General features: G+C 44.7%; 1 protein-coding gene across 1 annotated transcript in view; it reads right to left on the bottom strand.

The window, feature by feature from the left end:
* The window catches only part of HEATR5A (HEAT repeat containing 5A), a 125,347-nt gene that overhangs the window by 25,800 nt on the left and 73,610 nt on the right, over positions 1–25,937 (bottom strand). Inside the window, exons 23-29 of the mRNA XM_060261431.1 lie at positions 23,497–23,635; positions 19,625–19,804; positions 13,497–13,736; positions 12,951–13,132; positions 2,269–2,337; positions 1,762–1,941; positions 933–1,164 (exon numbers count right to left, since the gene is read on the bottom strand). Coding sequence (XP_060117414.1) covers positions 933–1,164; positions 1,762–1,941; positions 2,269–2,337; positions 12,951–13,132; positions 13,497–13,736; positions 19,625–19,804; positions 23,497–23,635 — 1,222 coding nt within the window. The remainder of the gene's footprint in view (positions 1–932; positions 1,165–1,761; positions 1,942–2,268; positions 2,338–12,950; positions 13,133–13,496; positions 13,737–19,624; positions 19,805–23,496; positions 23,636–25,937) is intronic.

Here is a 25,937-nt window from a genome sequence, read left to right as displayed (position 1 = left end):
GCTGCGCGAACTGCACTGGCTGCCGATTACCTACCGAGTCCAGTACAAAGTGTTGGTTATTACCTTTAAAGCCCTATATGGCCGAGGACCAGCCTACCTAAGGGACCGTCTCTCCCCATATGAACCCCAGAGGGCACTGAGGTCAATGGGTAAAAATAAAGTGACCATCCCTGGGCCGAGAGAGGTCAAACTTAAAAACACCAGAACACGGGCCTTTTCAGTCGCGGCTCCGGCACTGTGGAACCAACTTCCGGAGGAAGTGCGGGCCCTGCGGAACCTTGACCAGTTCTGCAGGGCCTGCAAGACTGCCCTTTTCAGACAAGCCTATGCTGACATCGAATGCTGAGTTGCTAAGAATAAAGAACCGCCACCTATAATACGATCACGGAACTATCTAAACTGGCAGAACCAGCGCCAAACAATTTTATTGCTGCCAGATATATTTAATGTAATTTGAATTATGTATTTTAACTCAACTAACTGGTTTTTATGCTTAATTTCTTTTTAATTGTTAAATTTAAAGTTTTATCTATTTATGTTAATTGTGTGAAATGTTGTTAGCCGCCCTGAGCCGCCTAGGCGGGGAGGGCGGGATATAAATAAAATCTATTATTATTATATTATTATTATTATTTACCAAACAGCCTAAGAATACTCCATATTTATATCATATATGTTTGGTGTTAAATCTCTTAAAGTCTGAGGAGTTATTTTTCACAAGTATTATTATTCAAAACAACACAAAATCCAGTAACTTGAAATCTAAAAAGTATATTCCAACTCATGAATCTACAGCAAAAGAAAAAAAAAAGCATTATATGATGACATCATGCTACATTTGAGAAAATTCTGTGCTTGTGTCCTAGGAAGTGTCTGACTATGTGTTCCTACCAGTTGCTTTCTGAGGAAATGTCATAGTTCTGTTTTCTTACCTTCAATAGGAAGTTGAGAAGTATATTCTGGTGGCAAAGTTAAGAGAGCAAAATCCTGTAGGGCAGCCAGCCAGAGTTTGCTCAAATTCCCCAGGTCTGCTTGGATTAGCTCTAAGAGTTCATCTGCTGAAGACGTGTGCCCTCTACAGCTGTTGTCTGTGGAGATTATGACCAAAAGAGACTTTTTGATGTCACTTTGTTTCTTCTGTCTTCGAACTGCAGCAATGTAAACCTGTTAAAAGAGCAAGTACATTAAAAAATCTTATTGTTAGGTTACTAGAGCAGAATTTGAGAAAATCAAATTAAGTGCTAGCTATAACTTCTTTATGTTTTTGAGAAGTTGAGAGAGACAGAATTTCTTCTTCAGATCCTGGTGAGTTTCATTATTTAGATTAGGTTCATATCTATGTGTATGTGCCCCAAAGACAGTATGTAATATGTAGTTTTGTCCAGACAGGCAGCTTGTGCCTGCAATTGAGAGGTAAAAGAGCAAAGGAAGGCAGCCAGTGTCAAAGAAGGCAAGGAAACAGACCAGTGATCACTCAGAGCTGGGACGTAGCCCTCTAACCACAAACCATCACCCTGTAGTACAAATGATGCCTTAGTGTGCTCTGCTTACCTATATGTAAAGAAACTGTAACTCCTTGGGTACATAAGGTATAAATAGCGATATCTGATAAAATCACCACAATATCTGGAGATTTGAGCTACACTGGCACCAGTACATGGACGATGCACAGTCTTGCACTTCCAGAGGATTGCAGGGAAGCTGTAGAAGCTCTAAACCAGTGCCTGGAGGCAGATTTGGAGTGGAAGCATTAAAAAGTACCTCTGACCAAGCTTTTAGAACAGCAAGTATCTCCATAGTTGAAGTTCCTTCATTGTACAGTTGATTTTGTGCTTCTTTTCCAATCTGTATTTTGTTCAAGGACATTACGAGCAATTGATGAACCCTCTGAAGGTCATTAAGGTCACTTACTACACCACTTGCTATCCAAGCACTGCAAACCTAGTGTGATAACAACAAAGAACAGCGTTACTTTTGAAATGCTGCAAGCAGTATTCCCAGGGCAAGAAGACAGTCAAAAATATTGTTGGTATTTAATAGTGCAGCAAAAAAGAGTATAACTGGTATTAAGAATATGGAAGCATGTTTGGGCACCTAAACAGCTTCCTCTAAGTAATCAGATGATTCCTAATAGTCACCTTGAAAGTGTGGTTCTTCCAAATACTAATTTTTATAGACATAAATAAATCCCTGCTTATTCTACCAACTTTTACTCTGAATTGCTCAAGACTTCATGGACTTTACACGCCAAAGGATTTAAAAACTTGCCTGACATGCTTTTGCTGTTACATCAGGAGGAGTTTCTGGGGCAAAAGCTGGTCTTAGTGCAGCACCAACCTTAAGAGTTGAAAAAGATAAGAAAACCTCTATCAGAATAACTAATTATTCTTTAGAAACATATAAAAACTACCAGTACCCTGGCCTTGAGAGAAGAAAAGTTAGATATGCATCAGCTAACAACAATTTACATTTTTGCTGCTAAAAAGCCACCATTAGAGAAGAATGATGTGGCCAGTCTCTCCCCAAGGAGACTCACCTGTCCCATCCTGTTGCCATCAGTAGGTATAGACTTTGTTTAGTTCACTCAGTTTTTAACCTGCTAGCCATCTGTGGGGCCCTGATGAGGGCAGAAAGACAGGGTATCTATCTTGTAAATAAATGTTGCCTGGTATCTTACTTATAATTGCCCAGCAAAATGATAGAAAAAGCAGTTGCAGAGCAACTCCATGCCTTCTGTAATGTACTGAGTGACGAGACGTGTTGAAGGCAACATACTTTATTGGCGAGTACATCACAAGAGGGAGAAACGCGGGCCGGGTCCCAATTATATACATGCCCCGGAACAACCCTCCGTCTGGCCAGGTCCAATCCTGGCCAGTTAAACTTCCTGCCACAGATCTTGATTGGTAGAGCGTATTAGCGAGCTACATCCGGGGACCAGTGGGTTTCCACTGGTCGCCTCTGTAGCGTTCGCTGTGTTGTACATCAAGACTTAAATGCAAGACATAGATACAAAGTCTTTCAAGTAGGCTGGTGCCTTGAGTTCCCTGGTCGACTTCCTCAGGGTTATTTGGGGAGTGGGAGCAGCCGCCGTGGCTGGCGAGGCGGCGGGTTCCCCGTGTTGGGGTGACACCGGAAGAGGACTGTCCGCCGCTTGTTGCTCTTCCGGAGTCCCCTCTCTGGGGGGGGGTTTGCTCCTGCTGCTGTGGTGCTCTTCCGCCCGTACAGTCGGTGCGGCTGGCATGGGCGGGGTAGCTTCCGGAGTTGCTGTCAGTTCTCCCCTGCTCTTCCCACCCCCGATTGCTGTTGCTGTTGCTCTGCTTTGCTCTGGCAAAGTGCGGCGGCACAACTGGTCGATATGCCTCCTAAGGATCTGGCCCCCTTCCATCGAGACCTCGTAGGAGCGGGACCCGGTCACCCAGAGCACCCGGGCGGCTAACCACTCTGGGCCACTTGCAAAGTTCTTAGTGTACACTGGATCCCCTGGAAAGAACCCCCTAGCGGTTTCCCTGGTTTTGGGGGAACTGCAGAGGTCCGTGGCCCGGTCGGGAAGCAACCGGTCTAGCCTCGTGATCAGTTTCCTCCCCATTAGTAACTCGGCAGGGCTTAACCCGGTGACGGGGTTGGGGGTGATTCTGTTATCAAATAGGAAGGCTGCCAGGCGGTGGTCCCAATCTCCCTGTACAATGCGCCCCAGGGCCTCTTTCGTGGTGCGCACCATGCGCTCTGCTTGGCCGTTGGTGGCCGGATGGAAGGGGGCGGACCGGATGTGCTGTATTAGGTATCTATTCAAGAACTCCCGGAATTCCTGGGAGGTGAAAGCGATCCCATTGTCCGTGACGAAGGTATCGGGAATCCCATGCGTGCAAAAGACCCTACGCAAAGCTCTGACCACCGCTGCTGTGGAGTTTGAAGCTACAGGAATAACTTCCAACCACTTGGTGTATGCATCTACAAGAATAAAAAATATTTGGCCCTGGTATGGCCCTGCAAAGTCTAGGTGTAACCGGGACCACGGCCTCCTACTGGACTCCCAGCGGTGGACAGGGGCACTGGGCGGATCAGGCCGGGACTCTTGGCAGGGTTGGCACCTTCGAACCCACCCCTCAATCTCTTCGTCCATTCCCGGCCACCATACATAGCTGCGTGCCAGAGCCTTCATCTGCACTATTCCCGGATGTGTTTCGTGTATGGCTTCCAGCACTTGTTTCCGCAATGGGGGGGAACCACCACCCTGCTTCCCCAGAGAAGGCACCCCTTGTGTGTGAACAGTTCTTCCCTACGTGATGCGAAGGCCCTGAATTCTGCGGCCTGTTTGCCCTCGGGCCATCCCCTTCCCACCCAGTCTAAAACACGGGCAAGGATGCGGTCTCTACCCATGGCTTTAGCTACCTCAGCGGCGCGGAGGGGCCTCTCCGGTAGAGTCTCTATAAGCATCACATGGTGGGCCGGGGCCAGGTCCATAGAGGGTAGCAGCAGGTGGCTGAGGGCGTCAGCGTGTCTCATAGCTTTGCCCAGGCGGTGGACCAGGGCATATGTGTATGAATTGAGGAACTGATTCCACTGCAGGACACACTGCGACAGAATTTGCGGCATCTGGGGGTCTGGGGCGAGGAGGCCCAGTAGCGGCTTATGGTTTGTGGCGATCGTGAAATGCCTACCGTACAGGTAGTCGTTGAATTTATGCACCCCCGCTACTATTGCCAAGGCCTCCTTATCTATCTGGGCATAGTTGCACTCCATGGGGGTCAGAGTCCTCGAATAATAGCCCACGGGAACCTCTCTCCCGTCTGGGAGTTGGTGCCCCAAGACGGCGCCCACCCCGTATGGGGAAGCATCGCAAGCCAGAATCACTGGTAAGGATTCGTCAAAATGGTGGAGCACCTCGTTGGAAACTAGTAGGTCCTTGACTGCCTGAAAGGCGGCGGCCTGCTTCTTTCCCCAGACCCATGGGGTGTTTTTATCTAGGAGCCTATGGAGGGGTTCTGCTATGGCCGCTTTGTGGGGCAAAAATGAATGATAGAAATTTAATAATCCCAAGAAACTTTGTAACTCCATCTTGCACGTGGGGGCCGGGGTGTGGACAATAGCCCTGGTCTTGTTGGCCATTGGATGGATGCCCGCGGTGTCTACTGCAAACCCCAAGAACTCTACCCTTGACACCCCGAGGGAACACTTCTCCCGCTTTACTTTAAGTCCCGCCACCTGGAAACGGCAGAGTACCTCTCGCAGACGGCTGCTGAACTCCTCAGAGTCTGGGGTGGCGATCAAAATGTCGTCAAAAAACGGTTGCACCCCGGGGATCCCTTTGAAAAGAGAATCCATTATGCTCTGAAAAATCCCTGGAGCCACACTCATCCCGAATTGCAACCGCCGCACCCAAAAAGCTCCCCTGTGGGTCACAATGATCTGGGCTTCTGCTGTCTCGGCATCCACCGGGAGTTGCTGGTACGCCTGGGCCATGTCCAGTTTCCCAAAAACCTTAGAGCCTGCTAGTGCTGACAGTATGTGGCTGACCACTGGAACGAGGTATGGATTGTCCTGAAGTGCCTTATTAATTGTGCACTTATAGTCTGCGCAGATGTGCACATCTCCATTAGGCTTCACAGGAGTGACTATGGGTGTTTCCCATGCAGCATAGGAAACCGGTTCTAGCACTCCCTGGGCCGTGAGGTGGTCTAGCTCTGCTTCAGTTTTTGGCTTAAGAGCGAACGGAACTCGCCTGGCCTTCAGCCTTATTGGTCTCACATGGGGATTGAGGGGTAAGGTGATGGGAGCCCCTTTGTAGCACCCCAGGGACCCATCAAACATTTCCGGAAATTCCCGGCACATGCGCTCGAAATTTTGCATTCGCAGCTGCTGCACCCCCACTATCTGAATACCAAGCGGTCGAAACCAGGCCAGCCCCAGTAATGTGGTGAGCTGGCGTTTGACCACGAGTATGTCTAGTTTGCCCCTAAAACTCTTAAACTCTACCCTAACCGTGGCCCAACCCAAAATCTTTATGGGTTTTTTTTTGAAGTCCCGCAGTATGAAGTCAGCCGGTCGCAGCCTGGGCCAGCCATGGGGGCAAAGTTTTCTTAGCGACTCCTCCGAAATTATGGAGATGGAGGAGCCCGAGTCCAGCTCCATTGGGCATGGAGTGCCCTCGATTCGGACCAACACCCTGACCTTATCTGGGGTGTTGATGGGCAAGTTCATTACCTGCAGGCTAGTCGATGCGGTCGAGTAGTCCTCAGTCGAGTCGTGGTTGGTGGACTGGAGTCTGCGGGTGGCCTTGGCCCAGCAAGCCCGCGCTATGTGGCCCACTCTTCCACAGTTCCTGCAGTCAACGTTGCAATAGGGGCAGTCCCATCGCTCGTGTGGATCCCCACAGCTGGCGCACTTGGTGTTTGCTGGTCCCTTGGTCACTCGTGGCCGATGGGTTGCTCTCGGCCCCATTCCTGGTTGGCGACGGAGCTGGTGTGTCTCCTCCTCCTCTGGGTTGCTCGGCGCCATCTCCTCTTGGTGGACGGCTTCTGCTCTCGGGTTATGGAAAGCTTTGGTGGCTCTCTCGAACGCGGTGGCTTCATTGAAGGCAAGTTAGAGGGTGAGCTCCTCCTTTGCGAAGAGCTTTTGCTGCAGTCTTTCATCTCGGAGGCCCCAGACGAATCGATACCTCAGGGCTTCGTCCAGCTTGTCAAAGCTGCAGTTCCCCGCAAGTTGGCGGAGGGCGGCCATGTAGACTGCGGCCGTCTCTCCCGTCCCTTGATCCCTCTTGTGGAAGAGAAATCAGCGGGCGATGAGGGATGGCTGGGGCAAGAAGTGCCTGGTCAGAAGTCTGACTATCTCCTCGTACGTTTTCTCCGTGATCTTCGCGGGGGCTGAGAGACCCTTTGCGATCTTGAATGTGGCCTCCCTGCAGATGCTCAGGAGCACGTCTCTCTTACGACTGTTGTCTGTGATCATGTTCGCTCGTAGGTAGCAGTCAACCCGCTCCGTGTAGGTTTTCCACCTATCGGGGTTGGCGGGGTCGAACTCTGCAAGGTGGCCCGTCGCCATGCTCAGGTTCGCCATGGCGGCGGTGGCGGCAGCGGGTGCTTCAGTCTCCCTAGACTGCGTGCCTTCCTTGTCTCCGGCCAGGTCAGCAAAGTCCCGCTTAGGGATTTACCTGGCTAGGATCCCATCCTCATTGCCACTATAATGTACTGAGTGATGAGACATGTTGAAGGCAACATACCTTATTGGCGAGTACATCACAAGAGGGAGAAACGCGGGCCGGGTCCCAATTATATACATCTCCCGGAACAACCCTCCGTCTGGCCAGGTCCAATCCTGGCCACAGATCTTGATTGGCAGAGCGTATTAGAGAGTTACATCCGGGGACCAGTGGGTTTCCACTGGTCGCCTCTGTAGCATTCGCTGTGTTGTACACCAAGACTTAAATGCAAGACATAACACGTTCCTTGATAAATCATCTTCTCTAGACCCCTTTCACAGAGATGGTGCTGTAACCCTAATGAACAACCCCCATCTAAATGTAGACAAAGGTGATGCCTCTCCGCTGCTCTTACTAGACTAATCAGTAGAAGCCAGAATTAAGAAATTTGTTTTGGATTGGTTCAAATTATCCTTATATGGTAAGAGTCAGAAGGTGGGTAGTAGTATGGTGTAGGACAGGGTTGGCCAAACTTTCTTAACATTAGAGCCACACAGAATAAGCGTAAGATGACTGAGAGCCCCAAGACATGAAAGTCAGATTTTCGAGGGAGGGAGGGGGATGGATAGATGATAGATAGACAGACAGACAGGGAGGGAGAGAAGGGTGGAAAGAAACCAACTTTAATTTTAAATGCCTTCTCCAAGCCACTGGTTGGTTTGGGTTGGAGAAGTGATTTAACAAAACTATTACCTTCTCCAAGCTGGCCATTGGGGTGGGGTGGGGGGCTTCGAAAGTCACACAACATGTGTGAAAGGGCCACATGTGGCTCCTAAGCCACAGTTTGGCCATGCCTGCTCCACATGTTCTGGGGGGAAATGGTGTTTGTGAAAAGGGAGAGCTGGAGAAAACGCTCCCCCTTTGTGCCCGCAGCTGGCTGAATCCTGGCCAGGAATTTAAATGATGACCCCCTGAAGTTGGCAATTTAAGTTTCACTAAGGCACAAGATCTGGGATAAAAGAAGCTTGAAGGTTCTAGGGCAGGTGTGGACAAACTTGCTTAACATAAGAGCCACATAGAATAAACATCAGATGTTTGAGAGCCACAAGACGGAAGGAAGGAAGGAAGGAAGGAAGGAAGGAAGGAAGGAAGGAAGGAAGGAAGGAAGGAAGGAAGGAAGGAAGGAAGGAAGGAAGGAAGGAAGGAAGGAAGGAAGGAAGGAAGGAAGGAAGGAAGGAAGGGAGGGAGGGAGGGAGGGAGGGAGGGAGGGAGATAGATGAGGAGAGAGAGGTGGAAAGAAAGCAACTTTAACTTTAAATGCATTCTCAAAGCCACTGGCTGGCTTGTCTTGGAAAAAGGATTTAAAGAGACAGATGCCCCCATCTTTAAAAAGGGTTCCAGAGGAGATCCGGGAAATTACAGGCCAGTCAGTCTGACATCAATACCGGGAAAGTTAGTAGAAACCACTATCAAGGACAGAATGAGGAGGCACATTGATGAACATGAGTTATTGAGGAAGACTCAGTATGGGTTCTGTAAGGGAAGATCTTGCCTCACTAACCTGTTACATTTCTTTGAGGGGGTGAACAAACATGTGGACAAAGGAGACCCAATAGATGTTGTTTATCTTGACTTCCAGAAAGCTTTTGATAAAGTTCCTCATCAAAGGCTCCTTAGTAAGCTTGAGAGTCATGGCGTAAAACAGGGGTCCTCAAACTTTTTAAATAGGGGGCCAGTTCACTGTCCCTCAGACTGTTGGAGGGCCGGACTGTTGTTACTGTACAAGGCTGCGGGCCGTCAGTTCTCCGTCTTCTGCATCTCTCTCCCTTCCCCACACCACACACCCCGGCCTGGGAACTCACCTCACCTCGGTATCACCTCACACTCTATCTCCGCCGCCTCAGCCCAGTGCTGGAAGTGTGCGTTGCTAACACGAGTTTAGGTCGAACGTCACTTCTAGTCTGATTTTGCCATAACCCGGCGGGCCGCATAAACGTCCTCAGCGGGCCGCATCTGGCCCGCGGGCCGTAGTTTGAGGACCCCTGGCGTAAAAGGACAGGTCCTCTTGTGGATCAAAAACTGGCTAATTAATAGGAAGCAGAGAGCGAGTATAAATGGGCAGTCTTCGCACTGGAGGACGGTAAGCAATGGGATACCGCAGAGCTCGGTACTGGGTCCCTTGCTCTTTAACTTGATCATAAATGATTTAGAGTTGGGAGTAAGCAGTGAAGTGGCCAAGTTTGCAGATGACACTAAATTGTTCAGGGTGGTAAGAACCAGAGAGGATTGTGGGGCACTCCAAAGGGATCTGTTGAGGCTGGGTGAGTGAGCGTCAACGTGGCAGATGAGGTTCAGTGTGGCCAAGTGCAAAGTAATGCACATTGGGGCCAAAAATCCCAGCTACAAATACAAGTTGATGGGGTGTGAACTGGCAGAGGCTGACCAAGAAAGAGATCTTGGGGTCATGGTATATAACTCACTGAAAATGTCAAGACAGTGTGCGATTGCAATAAAAAAGGCCAAGGCCATGCTGGGAATTATTAGGAAGGGAATTGAAAACAAATCAGCCAGTATCATAATGCCCCTGTATAAATCGATGGTGCGGTCTCATTTGGAATACTGTGTACAATTCTGGTCACCGCACCTGAAAAAGGATATTATAGCATTGGAAAAAGTGCAGAAAAGGGCAACTAGAATGATTAAAGGTTTGGAACACTTTCCCTATGAAGAAAGGTTAAAACGCTTGGGGCTCTTTAGCTTGGAGAAACGTCGACTGTGGGGTGACATGATAGAGGTTTACAAGATTATGCATGGGATGAAGAAAGTAGAGAAAGAAGTACTTTTCTCCCTTTCTCACAATACAAGAACTTGTGGGCATGCGATGAAATTGCTGAGCAGTCGGGTTAAAACCAATAAAAGGAAGTACTTCTTCACCCAAAGGGTGATTAACATGTGGAATTCACTGCCACAGGAGGTGGTGGCAGCTACAAGCATAGCCAGCTTCAAGAGGGGGTTAGATAAAAATATCAGTCCATCAGTGGCTATTAGCCACAGTGTGTATATATATGTGTGTGTAGTTATATATAATTTTTTTGGCCACTGTGTGACACAGAGTGTTGGACTGGACGGGCCATTGGCCTGATCCAACATGGCTTCTCTTATGTTCTTATGTTCTCCAAGCTGGCCAATGGGGCAGACGGGGTTTGAGAGCCACACCATATGTGTGAAAGAGCCACATGTGGTTCCCAAGCCACAGTTTGGCCACACCTGGTGTAGGACCTCTCTTGCACCATTCCACAAGGCTCAGTCTTGCCCCCATGCTATTTAATCTGCATGTAAAGCCTTTAGGAAAAACAGTTAGTGGTTTTGGAACAGGGTATCATCAATAAGCTGACAATATCCAGCTATATATTTCAATATCTGAATTGCCTAGTGATGCGGTGGAGACTCTGAACCAACGTCTGACAGTTACAGTTAAATGGCTACAGGTAAACAAGGTGAAATGGAATCCTGACAAGATGGAAATAATGTCAATTGAGAAGGCTGAGATCATAAAGGACATGATGTTCCCTACTTTTGATGGGGTCCAGTTGACTTGGTTAAAAACCTAGGGGTGATATTTGATTCAGTTTTAGTGTTGAAGAAGCTAACTGATGCAGCTGCAAAAAAACAAAACAAAGACCTATTCTACCAATTTCACTTAGTCCAGAAGATGGCCCCTACCTTTTCTGCTGACCTGGCCACATGGACCCATGCTGTGATTTCTGAGGCTAGACTACTTTCACTGTACATGGGCCTGCCCCTAAAGAAATCTCTGAAACAACAGTCAATACAGAATGGCACACCCTGGCTACAACAAATACCAAATGGATCATCTACAAAGCCTTCAAAAGCACTGGACCCACATGCTCACATAACTACATCTCATATTATGTTATGCTGTGAAAGCTTTGCCCATTTGGGCAAAGTCTTCTGAAGGTGCCACTAGGAATGTGCATTCAGACATATCCAGTCTGAATATATACCCAAAAAATACATACATAGTTTTTGGACATATTTGGGATCTGGATTGGTATTCACTACAATATCAGTATCACAATCCTGAATATTTCTAGAAATATTCAGAAATAACTGAAGCTGGCATCTTAAAACTCCAAATTTGGGGGCAGGTACTTCTGTCAAGTCTTGAAGCAACAAGAGAGAAAGAGGAAGCTCTCACAGACAAACAGGATTACACATTAGAGGTGCTTGCCAGGTCAGTTCTGCTGGGATTCGCTGGTTTGCATTTGTTATATTGGCCTTGTGCTGCCCCCACTGGCCCTGGTTTCTGTGATTTGCAACTGATTCTCTCCAGCTGGACTCCATTCCCCTTTTTCAGTTGCTTTGGTTTCAATTCTCTGGTTGAGCTTGGTCTGCAGTTCTGCTGGGGTTCTCTGGTTTGACATTGGTTTTGTTGGGCTTGTTGGTTCTGTTTCCACTGAGAGGCTTTTGGCTAGTGAGTGCTTGCTCTTGATTGGCTATTCTTTGCCTCAGAGAGAGCATGGAATTATTTTCCCCACATAAAACAATAAAGGACTGCTGGAGGGCAGTTCAGGCACTAATAGAATTGAACCCCTTTGTCCAATTCACTGGAAACTAGGGGGTTCTTCAGTGGATAGGCAGCAGCATCTCTGTTGCAATTCTGGCATCATTTTCTTGCAAAACAACTACTCCAGCCCCCTCCCCTGAAAGATTCGCCATAGGGAATAATGGACCCAAATCATTTTGGAATCTGAATAGTGAACTGGTATTGGAGACCCAAGTAATCTGGAATACCAATAATTATGCCCTCCCTGAAATCCAGATCTAAAACATACCCTTTTCTGGTAACACATCCTTAAATGGCACCCCATGAACACATAAAATCGGCAATTGCCTGTTCACATGCATTCTGTGCAGTGGCTCCTACACATTAAATTGGCAACTGTCTCTTCATGTGCATTCTCTACGGTGAGTCCTACAGTATGGAATGATCTGCCTGAAATTATCAGGAAGCCCTCACACTTCTATTATTTCACAAAACATGCAGATATAATTGTTCAAGAGAGCTTTCCTGTAGGAGAAAAGCTGAAGTGTAATGGTTTGGTTCAGAAAATGACTTATTAGGGCTAAAGTCTTTCCTACACTTGTCTTATCGCCTTAAACAGATACATTTGCAAGCATTATTTGGGTTTTTACCTGTTCTACAATCCCAGCCCAAATGCATTCTCTGTTTTATTACAGTAATAAGATACAGTAATATTTGAATATAACAGCAATCTGCTTTACTGATGGATTGAAATTTTTTTAGTATACTTATAAATCTGCATTAAGGTCTCAATGAGGAAGGAGGACTATAAATGAAAATAAATAAATTATTTCTAAAATTATGTGAAATCTTATTATTCCATTATATGGGCTTGCATCTTCTCAGGGCTGGTAGATTTCTATCCATAGAGCACATTTTCTTGCCATAGCCCCTCCTGCTGAAGCCCAAAATAACCCCTGAAATGCTGCTTCTAGGGGATGGGATACGCCCCCCCCCCACAACATTAGCAGGGAATTGCACAGTCAACCTCCACTTTTACACAAATCCATACAGATTTCTTTATTTGTTAATAACACCATTTCTGTAAGCCCTGTTTAGTGTCTGTTCAGTCTGTGTAGAATATAACACTAATCACACTTTATTTTATAATAATACTTAAATTTAAGGTGGCAGAAGGATAACAATTGATAAAAAGGTCCCCCCCCCCCCGCCTTGAGAAGCCTTGAAAATGAAAAAGCCACTTACATTTGCTTGATATTGCTCCAAAATGACATGGCCAGGAAACTCTGGCTCTGGTACACCAGCAAACTTTTGAACAAGAATGAGCAGCATCTGAAGGCCAGAAAGACGAAGCCGGTCACTGTGATCAGTGGCAGCCATAAAAGCCATGCGGATCAAGTCTGCTAAATGCAATACTAGAAAATCATCTGAGGATGAAACCAAAAGGAAATACATAAGAAAATATTTCTTCATATAAGTAACATATTGTTATATATTTTGTAGTATGGGTAACTGAAAGCTTCAAGCCCATTTCTCCCCTCTTTACCTTACTCAGAAGCATGCACCCATACATACAAGAGAGCCACATTAGATTATAAACTGTTGCTACAGAAATCACCAGCTACAAGCACAAGTTGTCCTCGTAGTCAAGTTCCTTTCAGCTGGCATGCATGTGCAAAAGCTGCTGTGTTAATACTGAAAATCCTTACCATGTATTTAATTAACAGCATTTATTAGAATGAATTTTAGTTGCACTTTGAACCCCATGATTTTCAAGTTGTTAGCACATACCTCTTGAATCCCTTTGCTTCATTTCTTGTGCCAAAGCTATGTCAAAGTGAACGTCGCCTGCATTCTCACACTGGCTGATTATTTTACAAACACATTCTGCAGCAAAAACTCTAGTAGACCATCGTGGATGGGGGAATGGGTGTGACTTTTCATAATTTTCCAAGGTGAATACCAATTCATCATCTCCTTGAGCTGCTGCTTCTTCTTGGGTGGCATCCACTGAAGCCACAGTTGTGAAATCTACATTAAGACACAAAAGGGAGACCAACAGCTTACTAAGCAGTGTAACTTGCATTTCTGATCAGGGTGGTTTCAAAGGTTAGCATACCTTAATTTTATTTCTGTCTACCAAACGCTCAGGGTGAATAACTAAAATCAGAGAGAAGCAGCAACACAGAGAGAGACAGAGGGGCAGGGTGAAAGCCTGCCATAAGGAACATGATTTCTGACAATGCCACAGCTAACTATGGCACCAAACGGTACCATTCTGTTCTCACCCATAACCACTTCAAATTTGGTGACAATTTGTTCTTTCAAATCAATGGTACAGCCATGGGCACAACATTTTAGCATGTTGTGTATGACCCCACAACATGCTAAAATCTTTATGGCCAACTTGGAGCAACCCTTCTTCAACTTCCACCCTTCCTCAATTCTGCACATCTCTTATACCTGTGATACACTGACGCATGTTAAAGAAGCCCTGGACATATTCTACCAGGTGTTCAACAACTTTCACCTCATCATCAACCTGACAATGAACCAATATCTGCAAGAAATACATTTTATAAAATATAAAATACACGACGGATGTATAGACACCACCTTATACCAGAAAACTATTTACTGACAAACATACCTACATGCCTCCAGCTACCATTCTAAACATCCCAAACAATCTATTGTATACAGCCAGGCTCTACACTACAGCTGCTACTAGTGGTCAACTCAACTCTCTTTCTCAACTCAAAGCAGCAACTTACAACTTCTATTGGATACTGATAGTTCTCTTTCACAACTGGAGGGGCAAACCTTTTTTGTGCACAGATAGCCCTCCCAATCTCAAACAACTCCTCACCCACAATAATACAACATCTAATCTGAACAAGGACACTGATACCACAACTTGTAATAAACCCAGATGCCTACTTTGCTGACACATATACCCAGAAAATGCAATCACAATCACTGGACCTAACAACATCAAATACACCATCTCAGGCTTATTCACTTGCTCATCTTCTAACATTGTATATGCCATTAAATGCCAACAATGCCTTTCAGTTCTCTATATAGGGCAACCAAGTCAAATCCTATGCCAAGGAATAAATGGACACAAATCTGGCATCAAGAATCACAAAACTGAGAAACCTGTAGGAGAACATTTCAACCTCCCAGGGCACTCCATGGGTGGCATCAAAGTAGCTATTTTATTGCAAAGGAATCTCAGCAACAAACTGGAATGGGAGACTGTTGAACTACAAGTTATTATAATACTCAGGACAATGGAACCCTCAGGGCATAACAGAGATAGTGCCTTCTTATCTCACTACATTTGCTGATTCACTGTGCTCTTGCTTATAGCCACTGGACTCCAACTTATGTCTCACATCTGCGGTTTTTTATTATCTGTATGCCAACTTGCTGCTATGCACACATGTTACCAAATGCATTATTACACACCTATATGTAACATCTGAGGAAATCTGTTTCAATGTATCTAAGAACTGCACATCTATATATGCCAAGTTTCTCAGTTCTTGTTTATACCCAGAATTGAACTTTGTTGGTCTTGGTGCCACCAGACTCAAACTCAGTTCTCACATCTGTTTGTTAACTCCTGTATCTGTATGTTAATTCATTGCTATTTACACACTTAAGAATATAAGAAAAGCCATGTTGGATCAGGCCAATGGCCCATCCAGTCCAACACTCTGTGTCACACAGTGGCCAAAATATATATATATATACACACACACACTGCCACCTCCTGTGGCAGTGAATTCCACATGTTAATCACCCTTTGAGTGAAGAAGTACTCCCTTTTATCCGTTTTAACCTGACTGTTTAGCAATTTCATTGAATGCCCACGAGTTCTTGTATTGTGAGAAAGGGAGAAAAGTACTTCTTTCTCTACTTACGCCATCCCATGCACAATCTTGTAAACCTCTATCATGTCACCCCGCAGTCGACGTTTCCCCAAGCTAAAGAGCCCCAGGCGTTTTAACCTTTCTTCATAGGAAAAGTGTTCCAAATCTTTAATCATTCTACTTGCCCTTTTCTGGACTTTTTCCAATGCTATAATATCCTTTTTGAGGTGCGGTGACCAGAATTGTACACAGTATTCCAAATGAGACCGCACCATCGATTTATACAGGGGCATTATGATATTGGCTGATTTGTTTTCAGTTCCTTTCCTAATAATTCCCAGCATGGCACTGGCCTTTTTTTATTGCAACCACTTTACTCCAATCTAAGCTATCATCACCCTCTTACACTCGTTGACTCTAACTAGCCCTTCCTAGAAACTAACCCCACCCCTATGTAATGATGAGGGCATCTTGTTTCACAGTATTTGAAGAAGTGTGCATGTACACGAAAGCTTAAATCTTGAATAAAACTTTGCTTGTCTTAAAAGGTGACACGGGACTCAAACTTGGTAAAACCTAGATGTTAGACATGAACAAAAACGTATGTTTTCGCAGGCAAGCCCTATACATGAAACGGAGAGAAGAAAATTAAAGTTTTACAGTTGGTTGATGAAGTTACAGGGAAAAAATCTATATAATAAAGCTTTACCATCCAAACAGCGTAGCTGAGAGAAGACACTGCCTCAGCAGTCATGGTTCAGTTCTCAGGAAACTGATTCTAAGTGTCTGCTCCATCAAAGCTAGAGACTATTCTCAGTCAATTTAGTTTTACCTCAACAGAGCTGGTCATGGATAATTCTAAAGTGCAGTTCTCACTCTCCTTCTCTTATTTTATTTATTTATTTAGTTCTATTTTTAGCCCACCCTTCCTGTAGAACAGGTTCAGAGTTGGTTACATCATAAAAACAGTCAATGGCAAAAACAGTAAAAGGCCTATTTAAAACATATAAAATCTAAAATTACAAAGACTAAGATAGCAGATTCTGCCTCACAGACATGGCCTATTGTCCAGGTCCAGCAGGTCTTGTAGCACTGGGACGGAATGAGGGGGGGGCAGGCCGGTAATAAGTCACGTCATTGCCTCAGTTGAAAGCCTGGCAAAAGAGCTGTTTTACAGGCCCTGTGGAATCGAAGCAGATCTTGTAGGGCTTGGATCTCCAGGGGCAGCTCATTCCACCAGGCAGAGGCCAGATGGACATCTCTGGGGCCGGGTATTACCAAAAGTTGTTGGGTCGCTGATCGTAATGACCTACAGGGCTCATACAGGGAGAGGTGGTCCTGAAGGTATGCCGGCCCCTGGCCGTATAGGGCTTTAAAGGTAAGTACCAACACCTTGAACCGGATCTGGTACTCAATGAGTAGCCAGTGCAGTTCATGCAGCACAGGATGGATCCGTGCCTGTACAGGCGACCAAGTCAACATCTGTGCAGCAGTGTTCTGCACCAGCTGGAGTTTCTGGAGGAGGGTCAAGGGCACCCCATGTAGAGAGAGTTACAATAATCTAGCCTGGAAGTGCCCATCGCATGGGTCACTGAGGCTAGATCATGGGGGGGCGAGATACGGGACCAACTGTCTGACCTGCCTCAGATGGAAAAAGGCTGATCTGGCAGTGGTGGTAACCTGGGCCTCCATAGTTAGAGAGGCATCCAGGAATACCCCAAAGCTCTTCACCCTTGACGTGGGCATCAGTGGAGCCCCATCAAAGGATGGGAGCCTGATCTCTGATCCCAGACCCTGTAACCTAGACACAGTACCTCCATCTTTGATGGATTCAATTTCAGCCGGCTTTGCTGCAACCAACCAGCCACAGCTTGCAATGCCCTACCCAGTTCCTCCGGAGCTGAATTCGGATGTTTCTCCAGTGAACTTTCTACTTGCTTCTCAACTGTCCAGGAAAAGTGTTTGCTTAGAGGTTGGTTAGCGCAGCAGAAGGGGGATGCTGACTTAGGAAGGAAGTCCATACACAGGGCTTATTACTTTAGGAAAGAAGTAGAAGTCTTGAATTGTGAAGGAACTCCACATTTGGATAGTAAAGGTAGAAGAAGGATTCTGTCTGTCTGTCTATCTATCCAGGTAATGACGGCGATAGCACATCTTGCCCTCATGGCAGGCAGAAAGAGAACTAGGAAGAGAAGGAGTTAGATGCCTGGAAGCAAAGTCACATCTTTGAGTTGGATGCAGAAAACTAATTTTGGTTTTATAAAATATAACTCTTCCTTCTTGCCATAACACATACTTCCCCCCACATCTCCTGTCCCTTGCAAAAGCAGCTTTCCAGATGGCCTGTGGGATGCAGATGCACAAAATAAGGACAAAGCCACATTTTATATGGCAAACATATTTCATGATACATGGTTGTTTCTCCAGAGCTAACATGTCAGGTGTACATAATATACCTGTGTGCATTTCTGTTTAAATGCTTCTGTACACATCCGTAGACCCTGGTCAAAACTATATGATAATGGACAAACAGGTTATAATACCTGTGATGTTCTACCAAGGCTTCTTATTGTTTCAGCAAAAAGTTAAAATAACATGATTGAAGGAGGCAACAGTTAATTTATAGTAGAATCACTGCGAAACATTAGTCTCCTCTACAAGCAATCAGCACATGTAGGGTAGACAGGGAGATAATGGCTGCAATGGCTGGTACATTGTTATTTTTGAAGCCCAAGCTACTGTTCACAGTAGTGGTAAAAGCTTTTGGTGCAGACATCATCATAAACTCATAACTGAACAAAGTTTGTCTGTGAATCGTACTAACACAGGGCTGCATCCTAACATTTCTGCAGACAAAAGGGCTTCTACTCACATAACATAATTTCACACTTTCCCCCCCTCCTGCAAAACCCCCAAATGCTTCCTGAAATCCTGTTCCTGAGAAAAAGAGGAGTCATGAGATGTGAATGGCAAACTGGAATTCATTTACCCCTGGGAGCTTGTGTTCTAAAAGGTGATTAAAACCCAGTTTAGTATCCTAGTTTGGAAGAAGGGAACAAATGATGATCATGTATGCATCGAGGCTGCTAAGCTGGGCCTGGAAAGTGGCTGCTTCACCCTCCAGCTGTGTCAGTGGCTGGGGGCCTCATCACAGTGGCAAAGAACCTTCCATGAAGAGGCCTGGCAGTATTCCTGGCTAGCTAGCTAACTGCTGACAGCCTGAGATAGCCAGGGTGGGACCGGACTGGATCTGAAGTATGGAATCTTCTTTCTGATTCTCCCCTCCTGATTATCAGGCCATGCTGTCCTGGTCCACCACTCAGTCAGCTCCAGCCATCCCTCTCTCCCTTGGTTGCATGTTGTTTTGCACACTGGTTACCTTGTTGCGTTATTTCTTGTCACAGTTTTAGGGTGATTTTAGGAATGGGGCAGGATCCATTTGGAGGTACGCTGCACCTGCATGCCTACCTGCCCCATCTGGAAACCCTCTTAAGTGTCAATGGGAGTCAAGCCCTGCATTGGCATACCCAGCTTGGGGGCTGTTGCCTAACTCTATTCCCAGGTGGTAAGGGAACCATATAGAGGCTTGCACTCATGTGAGTACACTTACTTGCCATTTCAGGTTTACCCCCCAGCACGTGTTTGGGGATGGGTTCCACTGGTCAACCAGGAGGTTGTCCAATGCCTGGACCTGTGCCGCATCTGGTACCAATGCTCTATCAGCTGTAATTAATAAAGCTGTGACCTGTTTTTACTCCACCTCAGTCTCTGTGTGCATTTGTGTCCCCTTTCCTCCCTCTGCCTCCTCCCCATACCCTTAGGACCTCAAATTTCAGTTTTCTAAGGCACCTGCACATTCAGATATCACTGCAAACTAGAGCTTGATCAAACATGAAAGTGCTCAGTGAAGTTCTGTTATGACAGAGGAGAAAAGCAGGACTAGGAGCAAGGGAACTGTGGAAACACAGAGTGTTCGAAAGATATATTTAAATATATATATTACTGTGCTTATTTCCAGGAAAAAGATATAGCTCTTACCAGTAGAGGCAGCTAGAACATCTTTGCATAGCTTCAACCAGAAAGAGAGTTTTTCAACAGCCATGGCTGTGAGCATATGGATCAAAGTTTCTCTGATATCTTGGCATAGTTTGGGATCCAGTTCTTTGTCCAGTAAAATCAGCAATGCTCCTTCAAGTCCTACTTCTCTGACGTTAGTGTCTGTCAAAAAAAGAGAAAGACACTTCAGTGGTATTGCTTTCCATGAAAACCTAAGCATGTTGTTGTGCTAAGACTGCTGAACTAGAACTGGGGAGATCTGGGTTGGAATCCCTCCTCTGCCATACAGCTGACTGTGGGGCAGTCACACTCTCTCAATCTAACCTAAAAGGAGCATACACTGGTACAGCTTGCTGGCAAAGCACACACTCTGTATGCAGAAGGCCCCAGATTTAATCCTCAGCATTTCCAGTTCTCAAGAATCTCAAGTAGCAGGCTTTAGAAAAGAACTTTTTCTGCCTGCTACTATGGAGAGTTGCTGTTATTAGATAATACTGACCAAAATGGCTTTCAAAGTGATTTTATTTGCCAGTACTTTTAATGGGGTATAAGCAGCTACAGCCATCTCGGGGGTGGGGGAATGTGTTGTTTGGGGCTTTATTTTGTAGGTTTTAAATTGGATCAAGAGGAAAGGTGAGGAATAATTAATTTTATAAACAAATAAACATCCATCTGAAACTTGAAAATCTTTTCTATGCTACTTGCCCACTGGATATTACAGCAGCAGAACAACTGGAAGGCATTACTTTCTCTGCTCTTTGTCAACATATTTATTAGCAATGGCACAGAAAGTCACTTGGTGATTAGCAGGATTCTTGTGATAAATTCTAATGAACAAAAAGGCAAAAGTACAATGAAGTGTTGTGAGGTCCTTATGCAATTGTTGCTACCTGTTCTAGTCTTACTGTTTTAATGATTTTGTTTATTAATTGTATATTTATAATACCAACTGTTTACTTAATTGGAATTTATTGCAATGAGTCGTTGACTCTGTTTCCTGTTGTGATCCACCCTGAGCCCACTTGTGGGAAGGGTAGAATAAAAAGCCAAAATAATGAATTAATAAATAAAAATGAGGAAGAAGACCAGGCTAGAACCTTTTTCTTGATAGTTCTATATGTAAGGGGAGAGGATTTCTGGTGTGGTTCAGAATTCAAGCATTAAATCTTCCATCTGCACTCTCAAGTCATACCATCTAGGAACAGTTCTACTACATGATGAGATATTTATCTAGACTGATTCCTCACTAGTAGTATGGGATATGGCAGGGTTTCCCAAACTTTTCTTTCCTGTGGCCCGGTTATTTTTACACTTCTCCTTCGTGACCCACTAAAATTTGGGGGTGGAGCCAGGAGATTTTGGGGGTGGAGCCGGGAGACAGAAATTATGTCATTTCCTGTGGTGTCAAGGGCCAAGTGATGTCACTTCTGCAGCACGCTGAACCAAAACTCCACCTTTTCCTGTGATATCACTTTCAGAATGTCCACCAGTGGGGCCAGGGCACTAGAAGCCCTCCCACTGTTGCTTCCCCCCCTCCCAGCACCAAGAATACAGACAGAGCATCACTTGCAGGGAAGGAAAGAAAGAAGGGGAGGCAAAGAAAAAAAAGCCATCAGATGACCTCAGCCAGCAACAATTCTGCCCAGGGATTGTTTGGTAAAAAAAAAAAATAGCTACTGGAATGCCCACTCCCAGCCCCTCCCGGCTGAAAAAAACACATACCCCCTTGTTTGCCGCTCAGGCCTCCTGGGGAAATCTCCCCAAAAGAACATACTACAAGGCACAGGAAAGCTCATACCTTGAAGAAGACTTCATGGGTCTAAAGTGCCAGTGGACGCCAGCTTTTCTCTCAAACACTGGGGGGCAGGGAGAAGGAAGGAGAGGCAGCCCAGCTCCTCTCTGCACAACACAGAGATGGAGGAAGGAAGGAAGCCAAACAGAGCTCAGATTTTGCAGCCTGTGTCAGTCTTCAAGGCTAGCTTTTCTCTGCACAACAGAGAGATGGGGGAAGGAAGGAAGCCAAACGGAGCTCAGGCTTTGCAGCCTGCGTCAGTCTTCAAGGCTAGCTTTTCTCTGCACAACAGAGAGACAGGGGAAGGAAGCCAGATGGAGCACAGGCTTTGTAGCCTGTGTCAGTCTTCAAGGCTAGCTTTTATCTGCACAACAAAGAGACGGGGGAAGGAAGGAAGCCAAATGGAGTGCAGGTTTTGCAGCCTGTGTCAGTCTTCTAGGCTAGCTTTTATCTGCACAACAGAGAGACAGGGGAAGGAAGGAAGCCAAATGGAGCGCAGGCTTTGCAGCCTGCGTCAGTCTTCAAGGCCAGCTTTTATCTGCACAACAGAGAGATGGGGGAAGGAAGGAAGCAGAGCAGAGGTCATGCTTTGCTGTGGGCAGGGCTAGCTTTGACTTTTCTTGTGACCCGGTAGTGAGGCTTCCGTGGCCCGGTACTGGGTCATGACCCTGCAAATGGGAAACACTGGGATATGGGATTCCTCACTAGCAATATGGGAGTTTTCCACTAGTCAGTTGTGTTTCTAAAAACCTCATGCAGGAATGTTTAAGGCCCAGTCCAGGACCAATTCCTCACCAGCAGTTGTTTCACCCCCGGGCTTCTGCTTTCCCTGGGCTCAAGCGATTGATTCTCCATCAGTTGCTGTACGGCTCCCTCCAATTTCCCTCACAGTGCCCAGACCTCTGAAAAAAAAGATCAGGAATCTGCAAGGGAAATTGGAGGGAGCTGCAGGCCAAAATGCGCCTGTGCAGCAACTGGTGGGGAACTGATCTCTTGAGCTGGGGAAAACAGAAGCCCAGGGGTGAAGCAACTGCTGGGAAGGAATTGGTCCTAGACTGGGCCTTAAACATTTTTACATGAGGTTTTTAGAAACACGACTGACTCATGGAAAACGCTCATATTTTCAAATTGTAATATACCAAGTGTACAGAACATAAAAGGAAAGATTTAAAACTGATAAAAGGTGCCATGGGTTTGAGCAAAGTCTGAATCTGAAACTGCATTATGTACAAAAGACAACCAATTTATTGCTAGAATTGAATGTATAAAGTTTTATTGAAATTTGAACAGAAGAAGAACAAGTTAAAGAATGTGTGGTAAAATGGGCTAAAAACTTTGGTCATGACGTATATTTTGAACAATGGGAACATATGTGGTTTGAAATTTACTTTAAGCTCTAAGCTTAAGGAAAACTTTTATAAGATGAGGTATCATTGGTATATGTTGCCAGAGGAATTGTCTAGAATGTATAAAGGTACTTTTAGTTTATGTTAGGAATGTAATCATCACAAGGTGACATTTTATCATATGTGGTGGACTTAACTAATATACAATTGAAACCAGAGACCTTTTTGTTAGGACTAATGAACAATCAGTTGGAAAGAAGCCATGGAACTTTATTTTTATATATGATCACAGCAGCAAGGAAATTATATGAACAGAAATAGAAGTGTTTGACAATACCTACAATAAAAGAATGGTTGGAGAAGCTGTTGGACCTTACAGCAATGGCTAAACTCACTGCATTGGTTAGGGGAAAGACAATTCATTTATTATGGACTGGAAACCCCTATTAGACTTTTTGCAGGAAATAGAACATAATGATTTGATGATCTGTGGTTTTGATCATTAAGAAAGTAGAGAGTTCTTTATTCTTCAAGGTAAAACTTTGTAATCAAACATATTTCTTGTAGATAATTTTTTTTTATGCATGTTTTTTCTGGGTTTTTTGTTTCTCTTTTTTATCTTATCAATAAAAAGTAGACATTCAGACAAAATGTAATATAAAAGGAGAAGGAAAATGAGATGATTTTTCACATTGGTCAAGCTCCGTAAGCTTTACCTGGATTAAAGTCTTCTTTATTGTCTTTAGCAAGGGAAACAGCATGTTCAGATACTTCAGCTGCCTCTCTCTGTACAAGCTGCCGCAAACAAGCTAGGACTGCTCGCCTCAACAACAGGTATGAACTAGAGAGATTTACCTGAAACAGACAGACAAAAGACATGAGTCTTTGTAGATGTTTTCTGAAATGTAGAAATCAGATGATTTCTGAGCAATTTTGTTTTTAAGACAAAATGGGAAGTCAGATGTTAGAAAAGAAAAAGCCAAAATAAAAGAAGAAAAATTCCAAAATTAGTGATTTGTGAGTGCAAGATTTCTTCCTTCCCCCAAACCCTTCAAAACACAGAACTGCTGATTGAAATTCCACTGTCAATTCAAAAAACAACTGTGAAGACACTGGGTTTATCCACATGGGCTATTTTGGTCAGTACTAGCCCCAAACTGCTTGGTTTATTCCATGATTTCCACATGCATTTTTGTGCCTTTAGTTTTCACCTAGGGTTTTTTGTTTTTCCCATTTCACCCCCGGTTCTTTTAAGACCCCTTTTACCCCAGTCTTTTTTCGGAAGCTGATTCTGAGTCACCTTTTTCCTCATGTTTCTTTGTCTCACTCACTTGCACCTACCTCCAACCTACTATTCAATGATGGGACTGTGCAGACAAATTGTGTCTTTTTCCTTTTAAAAAAACTGGCACTAAAATATTGATATATTGCTAGAACATTGTACCAATAGGCTTAGCAGGTTCTCTAAATTTCCCAACTTTCATTTAAAAAGAAAGGTAAGTCTCTAGTTCCTACCCTCACTGAGATACAAGGAAAAAGGCATATCTCTGCCAGGGAAGAAAGTCAAAGACTTACTTTAAAAAAAAATGAAAGCTAGGAATTCAGAGAACCTGTTAAGCCTAGTCTTACAGTGCTATAGAGATAAGACAATATATTAGTGCTGTATTTTTTAAACAGGGAGGGTGCTGTGATGTCACTGATGATGACAGCATCTTCTGTTGAAAATCCTCATTATTTAAGTCATGTATGGAAGAAAATAAACTGAGTCCACAAGTGTGAAAATGCAGAGGAAGGGCAGACGTGCAGAAGAGCCATGCCCAGACAGATTCTAATGCTTGTGGATTGAATGCCAAGAAAACCAAGATTAAATTGAGCATGCAGAAAAGCCAAATTAACCCTTGCAAAATGAAGACTGATGGTGGATCCAAAAACGATAACAGCAGTTTAACACAAAGAGCAGGACTGATTTCACACTCAGCTTACCCCGCTGTCATGTTCCTCTTCTCTGCGCAGCGTCCTTCAGATTTCCCACTATCTGCTCCAGAACTGCAGCAAACATTGCGGTTTTCGAGTGGCAAACAGAAACTGCTAAAAGCCAGTTTCCGTTTGCCACACAAAAACATGATGTTTGCTGCAGCTCCGGAGCAGATAGTGGGAAATCCGAAGGTCGCTGCAAAGAGGAACATGACAGCGGGGTAAGCTGAGTGCGAAATCGGTAGATCTTTTCTGTTTCCTGCTACAGGCCCCTGAAAAGTATAAGTGTTTAGAGGGAGTGACTGTCAGTGTGGTGTGGTGTTGGACTAGGAAAGGGAAGACCATGTTCAAATCCTCTCTTACTATGAAACTCACTGGGTGTTTTCAAGTTGTTTTCTCTGAGTCTGACCTATCTTATAGGGTTATCATAAGGATAAAAATGGAGAAGAGAAAGCCACATACACTGTCCTAAAGTTCTTGAAGGAAAGTCAGGATAGGAATGAGCAAAATAAAAGGTGTGGGACACAATATGAGGGACTGCAGCTGTAGGAGTCATTCACAGGTTCCAAGAAGTTTCCCTTGCCACTCTCTCAAGGGAACATCAGCAAATATCGGGACCACAGAGGTGCAGTAACTGAAAAAATAGCAAACTCTCTCCATTTACAAAGTCATACAGTATATGACTTTGGAACATGACTGAATGCTGATGGATAGAAATTGGCAGAGGCATTCCATAAAAAACAAACAAAAAAAGTCAGAATGCCAGGAGATTTTGGCACTTCAAGTCTACTGAACTCATGAACATGACAAGACAGTCCCTTGAAGAAGGATAGTATATCCGAAATTAAACTGGACCAGTTCTTTTATCGTTGGACTTTATTAAAGAATTATTATGATTTGTGGACCAGATGATCTTTCAACTGCATTATTGTATTGTATCTTTAAAACCAATTTGGAAATTGAAGAAGACTGTGTAATTATACTGTATGACTTAGTAAACGGAGAGAGTTTGCTATTTTTTTTTACTCTCTCAAGGGAAGACTGGATTCAGCCCTCTTCTCTGTTGCAACTGATTATGTATTATCAAACTGCAATTCTAGAGAACTCAGTTCATATTAGAAGTATATATGAATTTAGGTAAAAACTTTAAAAAAGATTATAATGTAGCTACAGGCAGGAAAAG

Source organism: Heteronotia binoei, chromosome 21 (assembly GCF_032191835.1).
Source record: "Heteronotia binoei isolate CCM8104 ecotype False Entrance Well chromosome 21, APGP_CSIRO_Hbin_v1, whole genome shotgun sequence".
NCBI lineage: Eukaryota > Metazoa > Chordata > Lepidosauria > Squamata > Gekkonidae > Heteronotia > Heteronotia binoei.
Note: the sequence above shows the minus strand (reverse complement) of the source record. Positions and strands in the feature narration are given on the sequence as shown.